This window comes from Lactuca sativa, chromosome 3 (assembly GCF_002870075.4).
Source record: "Lactuca sativa cultivar Salinas chromosome 3, Lsat_Salinas_v11, whole genome shotgun sequence".
NCBI lineage: Eukaryota > Viridiplantae > Streptophyta > Magnoliopsida > Asterales > Asteraceae > Lactuca > Lactuca sativa.
In genome coordinates, this window is record NC_056625.2 from 319,711,994 (window position 1) to 319,720,624 (window position 8,631).

Sequence of the window (8,631 nt, forward strand, 5' to 3'; positions counted from 1 at the left end):
GCCGGATTAGGGTATCCGTGAACAACATGAAAAAGTAATGCCTACATAATAAGAGAGTTAGTGTAACTCATCTCCTTATACTTGGAACTTAATTAACGGGAGATTGATGGATCCTTTCCCTTCATAGAACCTATACAATCATTATAATATTATTGAGCTTGTGCTTTGGTGTTTTACTCTAATAAGACTCATGTACATCTTCCTTTGTCTTCTCTTTGGTTTTTATGTTCTTATCGGGATCTGTTTAATTATCTTTCCATCCATTATTGAATTCTGATAAAATTATGTTGATAAATTCCCCTATTTTACCTTTCCATATATATATATATATATATATATATATATATATATATATATATATATATATATATATATATATATATCCTATTCTAGTGATTTTTGGTTGATTTTATATTGACTTTACAAGTCAGTGATAGTGACATTGAGCTGCCACTTTCAAGACCACTCAACACTCTTAGAATAAACTATACCAAATAACCAGGAATTTGGTTAAGAACTTCGGTCCGATGCAGTTTTCAGACTCCGGTCCGATGCAGTGGGCAAGGCCTAATAATTGTTTATGTGTTATTGTATGGTATGTGGTAGTTTGGGGGAGCTCACTAAGCTTTGTGCTTACAATTTTAGTTTTGGTTTCAGGTACTCAGTTGTCAAAAGAGGAGCTCTGGAAGATTGCAGTGCACACACCATTTGTTCAGCCTGTGATGTTTATACTCTGATATACTTGACAATTGTTATAATATTTTGAGATACATTGCTTATGATTTTTATATGAGGTTTATCGACTATGGTTTTTATTATTAACATAAACGAAATTTTCAGACTGTGTTTTTAGGATGTTACATCATAACTATATCTCGAGATTTTGGTGTTTGGATTTTACATTCTATCTAAAAAATAGTTAATTCTTGTTTACAATAAATTTTAATCAACAAATTTCTTTCTTTAAAAGTTTTGTTATGGAATCATAAGCTACAAAAGTAATAGAAAATACAGTGTTTATAATCATATTGTAAATGTTATTCGGGTTAATCATAATACACTTTATTTTGTTTTTTTCAGTTATATTATGTCGTTAATTATATTGTGAATGTTATTCGGGTAATAACCGACCCGGACCAATTAATACCCGAATCGAATCGAACCCGTATTAGGTTAATTGGTCCGAGTTTTGGCTCCTCCAATTATTTCGGTTTTCAGGTTATTCGGGTTCACGTCAGGTCGGTTAGCATCCCTATTCTCTAGTCTTCCTCCCACCTTTTCTTTCTTTGTTCCTTTTCAGCTAGCATTGTTTCACAAATGAGTTCGTGGTGAGGTACACTGGTTCCTGATTTATCTTCTTATGCAAATTAGTTGGATTGGTTTAAGGCTCTATGATTATCGACTCTTGCTAAACGATTTTTGGAAGGTCTTTTTTTACATTGTTGGGTGGTTCGTTTGGGAATTCAGAAATTATCGGCTTTTTGTAGTTGATAAAACCGAAAGCGGCAAAAAACTTAACTCAAACCCGTTTATTTTTGTATCAGGTACGTGTTGTGTTGTGGTTCATGTCTACAATTGTCACACCTACCTAAAACTAACTTCACTTGGTTCAACAGTTGGTGTTATGAGTTTAGAGAGGGTATATTTGAGGTGAACAAAGAAGAATATACTCTAACCTTGACTCTGTTATAATCAATAAATTTAGAAGTGATCCACTACCAAAAAAGCATCTCTAATAGAGATTTATTTTATAACTTTTTACTATTTGATTCGCCGCTTATTATCATTTAATACCATTGAAGTGTATAGTTTTTATTTTATTTTATTGAGCAACATACCATAAAGCTTTAAATTTATATTTCTTTAACTAATTGATTATTTCTATCATAAATTTTCATTTATGGAATATTTATATACTAATTCTAATGATAACTTCAATTTAAAATATTTCATATTAAACTATAATATGTTTAAAAAACAACCAACTAAAAGAAAGGGTTATAGAACATTTTTGATAGATAAAGATTAATAAATTATATACATATGAGGTGGCAAAAATATTAAGTTATATGTTTAACATTAGAGATGCTCTAAGTAATAAAAGATAAAACACAATAAGTACATATGATGTAGCTCTGCCTACACTCTTAGTTGAACACACCCACGTCAAAGTGAACTGCCTACACTCTTAGTTGAACACACCCACATCAAAGTGAACACCTGATGCATCGTGATAAGACACCATAAGTAAATTACACATAACCACGATACCTCATATTTCCGTGGATGACATAATACTGTTCTAACAAAAAAAAAGTATGCATGATCTTTCTCACGCCCCCACCAACCACCAACCGGTCCCACAGCCAACATGAGAAGATGAGTCACTAGAAACCTGGCAACTAAGACCCTTGCTCATTGATTCTCACTTCCTTACTATTACTATTAAGGCAAACACATGAGGACCATTCTAACAACACTAAAGTCAAACTTGGTTCAACATAACAAACAAGCATCATATAGTTGGCCTCCTTAACTTCTTTCTTGATCTTCGTCTAAAAAAAATAAGAAAAAATGATTAAAATACTAAACACATCGAATACCAAATGAACAAAGATATATACTCACCTCTTGGTCGGTGGTTTCTTTAGTCCAAAAACACCTTTCATTACCGAATCAACATTTACATTTCGACCCTTCATGATTTTATCATGGTACATTTTGCTTCCAATCTCCTCAATTTTTTCCTCCACCTCTTCCAATGTTTGATCCACATCCATTTTTAGCTCCCCTTTTCTTATAACCGTCACATTAAAACCATTTGCCTTCGCTTCACGATACGTTTCCTACATACAAAAACAAGGACATTTTGGTCATTTTGCACTATAAAATAAACGACTAGTTTGACTTTGACTATACTAACCTTAGGCAACTGTGGCACAACAAATGCATTCCCATTTCCAATCATTTCCATATGAGCTTGTATAATATAACAAAGATTCTTGCAATCACCCGCATCCTCAAAAGCAATAATATGATGCGGTTTTGGATCTAATTCAAGATCCGATGCCATCTCCAATGAATAGAATCCAATTCTTTCATCTTCATCTCCATCAATGTATAACTCAATACACTGCAAAAAAATTTGAATTAGATAAAACAAGATTTCTTTTTAAATATAATTTAGAAAACATATACTAAGTGTATTATACTACCAGTAGAAATGGAAGATCAAGCCACCAATAATAATCTATTTCTTCCTCATCATCTCCATACTCACTGTACTTGCTCACAACAGCTTGTGGACCAAATAACTCCATTTCTCTCTTCAACTTATTGATTTTTTCTGAAATGACTTTTTTACCCTTTTCAGGAACTTTATCCATTATATCAGCAACATCTTGTATCTCTTTCTCTGTGATCCATCTATCCAAATCTTTTCCAATATCTTTCATAACAGCTTTAGTTTCGGGATCATTTTCAGCATTATAAGAATCTATAAATCCACGTGACCATTTCTTTGTGTGTTGCCAAAACTCTTTCCCGGATTTTTTCCCAGGTTTAATAGACCCATCACTACCTTCTATTACAGTTTTTGAATTTCCCAAAATACCCTCCTTTTCAGCTTTTTCATTAGTACCTTGAGGTTGAAGTGAGTTTTGTGAATCGATGTTTACAAGATTTGAATTCCCCCCTCCTAAGGTTTCAGCAAAAAGTGCTTTCCTTTGATCTAAATAGTCATCAAGAAATTCTTGGGTGATTGTTGTAGATGGTGGAGGACCCTTCCATCTGGGTATCACCTTTTCTGGAGGATCATACAAACTAATCCCATCTAAACAAAGTAACATAGAATTATGTTTAGGATAACACTTTTCTTTTCTTTTTTCAAAGAAAATAGTAGAAAATATATTGCATATTAAACAAGGAAAAGAAGAATTATAAACTTGCTTTTATGAATCAAGTACAAAATTAAGGGTGTTGCCAACTTGTTTAAATCTTGGCAGTTTTAAGTGTGGAGACATTATAAACTTAATTATTTTAATCTTTAAGCTTTTAGATGTTGGCATTTTTTTTTGCAATTTGTAAAGATTATTATTTTTATATATATTTATAAGCATGATCCACATTTTTATCATATCTCTAAGTTTATAAGTGTGAGGTTTTTTTATAAAGCTTAAGACTATTTTTATGCATTTGTATAGTTTAAGCTTATAAGCCCATAAGGATAATAAATTGTTAAGACATTGTGATTTGAAGAATCTACCCGGTTATAACAATGAAAATTGTTTTGTATTTAAATTAGTATTCCTATAACTGGGTAATTTTTTTAAGAAAAGAATCCAAATTGACATAACAAAAGGGTATGTAAGTCAATTACCTGCACCATAATCAAGATTTTCAATATTTGAATGAACATACTCATGAAGAACACGTAATTTCTCATTTTCTTTTTCAACTTTCTTCTCAAGACCTTTAAAAAACAAGTCTTTATCTTCACTATCCATTAGATAAAACGGATCTCGACCCATAAGCTCATTTTCTCTTACTTGGAACACAATTTCTTTAAGTTTCTCATCTTTCATCCATTCAAATTCACTTTCATTTTCATCATTTTCATCATTTTCAAGCATTTTCAGCTCTGATATTAGATTCACATCTTCTTTCACTTTCTCTCTGGCTACCATGTAGTTTTCTCTAAATCCACCTCTAATCTTCTCAACTATTGGCTTAAATTCATGGAAATTATCCTCCATCCACTTCTCACGATCCGTTCTTCCTAATTCCTTCACCTTTTCATTGCTACCTTTTACACATTCTGATCTCTCATCTTCTTCACCAATCTTTGGAGCAATAGGAATTTCACCATTATTAGCAATCTTTGGAACATCGGGATTTCCTATATTACCCTTCTCTTTCTTGTCAAGTTTTTTCTTCTCAAGATATTCTCTTGCTTCTTTGACAGAACTAAGAATCCTTACTGATTTCTTCTCAATTTTTTCTGTATCCACACCTTGTGCAACACTTCCGTTGTTATTTGGGACTTCCAACTTTAAAACATCAGAATTTACTATATTACCCTTCTCTGGATTATCAAGAAATGTGGGTTCAATACCATTCACTTCCTTTTCCTTTGGTTCATTGTTTATACTGTCATTATCTGTTTTCTCAATTTCTCTTGCATGTCTTGCCATTGCTCTAATTTCTAGGATTTTGTCATCAAAATCAAGAGAATTATCATTTAATGACTTCACCTTCACAATGCTATTCATAAGCTCTTCCTTATCTACCCTTGGCCTTTCTGTAAACACCATTTCAGGCTTTTTAGAATCTTGAATTACTTCCACACTGCCCTTTACTGATTTTCCTTTAACAGCCCTAGCTTTTATTTTTCTTCTCAACATCTCTTTCTCTAAACTAGAATACTCTTCTTTATCTCCCTTTTCTTTGCCAAAAACGCCCTTCAAAGCCAAAAACACGAGAAACCCACAAAATATTGATACACCAACTTTAGAAAATTTGGGAAGAAAACCAGGTTTACTAGTAAAACTTTGAATTGTACCAAGAAAGCCCGATTTCTCACCAGAATTTACAAATTTTGCCACTGAACTATTTGGTGGAAGCACAGTTCTTCCAATCTCCATCTCTTTAGCTAAAAACTTGGCATGGAAAATCTTGTCTTGCACTTGTTTTACATGTTCTACCTCTTTCAGGATATAAATTGATGGCTCGATTTGGTTTCTTCTTAAGATTTCATCTTCATTAACATCTACCTTCTCTATTTTACCAGTGTTATCTTGTAAAACAGTAAATATAGGATTAGACCCAATACCCCAAAACTCTGCATCAGCCTTGTATTGACTAGCCCAACTATCCAACTGATCCCACAAAACATTGTTGGATTTCGAAGCGTCTGTACTGTCGGATACCTTACTGTTATCAGGAACTGGTACCGGATAATCAACATCATCGTTGAAATTCACCAAATTTGATACGGAATCATTGATATCATCAATTTTACGAACGGGGTTTTCAAGTTTAGAACTTGGATCATGATTAATTGAAGGATTCCGACTTACCTGTTGTTCAATGAGCTTTTCCCTTAAATGATTTTTCCTGCGCTTAGTTGGTCTGTCGAAACGAGCTGAAACTCTGAAATTTCTCGAGCTCTGAAGTGGGAAATTTAATAAAATTGGAGATGTGTTAAGACGGAATTTGAAGAATGGCCTTCTGAAATTGGGTGGGTCTTTGCTTCTATAAACTTTGATAGAATTACTTATAGAGGGAAGTGATGAGCCATAGAAGATTTGAGGGTTTTGAGCGGATAATGGCTTCAGAACATCCATGAACACGAGTAACGAAATCACATGTGTGTGTGTTTGTGAGAGAATGATTAGAATGTCGAATGCTTGAAAAAGGAGCAGCTACAGAAGATTTAATGGTTTTAGGTGGAAAGCAACTTTACAATCTTCAAGAACAGAGGTAGTGAGTTCAGTTGATGTAGAGAAGACCAAAACCTCAGATGAACCCTCGCTTCGTAGAATACATCAATACAACTTATTTTAGAGTAAAATACAGCTTTGGTCCCAATTGGTTTTCTCAAATCATCAGTTTTTGTCATAGTATTTTGCTTTGATCATGGTTGGTCCTTATTGCGATGTTTGGTAACACAATTGGTCCTCAGACTTAACAAGGTTAACCCAATGGCTGTTAAATATAAAAAACTGGCAATATTGCCCTTATACCACATAAACAAAAAAAATGTTCTACAAAGACTATTTTTGTAAAAACTCTAATTTATACACAACACCCTTTGGCCTAAAAACCTCCACAACAACATGCACACAACCACTATAATTTATAGACCACCGTCATTGTCATCACTTCTTGAAAAAACAAAATGCAGACAATAACAGCATCACACAACCATTTCAATGCACTGCCAATAACATTATCATGCAACCACTTCATCTACATCTAAAACACACTATTTTATAACAACAATAAAACCAATATACAAGGTTCAAAAACATACATTGTTTCAAAACCACATAAGGTTCAGAGCACACATTGTTCAAAAGAACACAAGGACAATTTGGTAAAAAAAACACAAGGAAAATAGGTTCAAAAACATCTCCATGATGACAACAAAGACTTTATCTTGGAATAAACCCAAACATCATTGTCCCATTCTTCGTGTAGCCTAAACATTTCTATTAAGAACAAAAATTTTCATTTGAATATTGATAACACCAAACATTTTTATCCTACTTTCTGTAAAATCTTGCTCGTCCGCTACCCATCCTTGTGGTTTGCATCCATAGTATCTCGCACAGAAAAGTCACTAACCGAAATTTCAAGAAGAATCTGCCTGAGATACTCTTCTTTGACAATCTCTTAGAGTGGACCCCAAGTCCCTTAACCATTGTCTTTTAGAAGTGTTTGATACTGAATGTATATTGACCTTTGCCTAAATCTTAAATGCCATTGTCACGGTAGTAGGATTCTTTAAACCCAGTTGCATTGTTGGACACTTCAACTATGTTTCATCTCATAAACGACATGACTTGATTTCAATTCCGAAACTGAGATGATGAAAACCTAAAATAGGAACAAAGGTGATTTCAGTTCATGGGATTCAATTCACAACCTTAACCTATAATAACATAAAATAAACGACCATCACCACACCTAAAATGTATGTAATTCTTTTTCAATATATCAAAGCTATGTAATTCCATTTTAATATATCAAAACTGTAATAACATTGGGGATATAACTACAGTAGGATGGTAGTGTGGTGTCTGTGATGGTGGTGGTAATGGCTTGTAATTCTATTTCAACTGTAATTGAAATATCATCCCACCAACCCTAAATGTAATTCGATTTCAGTTCGGAAAAGGTGAGCTATTTACTTAATCGTATGCAAAATTAAAGAAGAGATGGGGAATTGTTAACTCGAAATCGAAGAAGGGACTAAGCAACCCTTGGTTTTTAGCATATCTTAACTTAGAGGTGGCCAGAACAAGACAACAAGACACCTTCTTAACTCGAAATCGAAGAAGGGACTAAGTAACAGAAACGCTCATCGAAGTTGATGATGGTAATGAAGGAAGTTATCGGAGCTGCTGTGAGGAGTCAACAAGACACCTTCTTCAAGTTACGTTTTAGGAAAGGGAACTTTAGTCTTGTTTTACATTGCAAATGGTCGTGGTTAACAAACTTTAACGGTCCCAAGGACCAAAGCTATTACCAAAAAGTTACGTTTCAGGGAACTTTAGTTTTTTTTACATTGCTAATGGTTGTGGTTAGCAAACTTTAACGGACCCAAGGACCAAAGCTGTTACCAAACAATTTAATAGGGACCTTCCATGATAAAATCACAATACTAGGACCAAAACTGATGTTTTGAATACCATAGGGATTACATTTGTATTTTTTTTTAATTTACAAATTTACATGATAAAATATGTTTCTTACCAATTTCTATGACCATATTTTAATTTGATAGCAATCTATATATATGATTTTATCGAATTAGTTAAACTTTCCTTACATTAGAACAAAAACCCAAACTAAAAAAAAGACAAAACAAATTAAAAGTTTGTGATCATCAAAAGATGAATTGCCAAG

General features: G+C 33.2%; 1 protein-coding gene across 1 annotated transcript; it reads right to left on the reverse strand.

Annotated features, from left to right (window-relative positions):
* Positions 1–2,008: 2,008 nt before the first annotated feature.
* LOC111876011 (uncharacterized) lies at positions 2,009–6,555 on the reverse strand. The gene is made up of 5 exons (XM_023872528.3): positions 4,379–6,555; positions 3,216–3,832; positions 2,924–3,133; positions 2,629–2,846; positions 2,009–2,555 (listed from the first exon to the last, which is right to left on the reverse strand). Exons 1-5 carry the CDS (start codon positions 6,342–6,344, stop codon positions 2,516–2,518), a joined length of 3,051 nt encoding a protein of 1,016 aa, XP_023728296.1. The 5' UTR covers positions 6,345–6,555; the 3' UTR covers positions 2,009–2,515.
* Between the last annotated feature and the right edge of the window lie 2,076 nt (positions 6,556–8,631).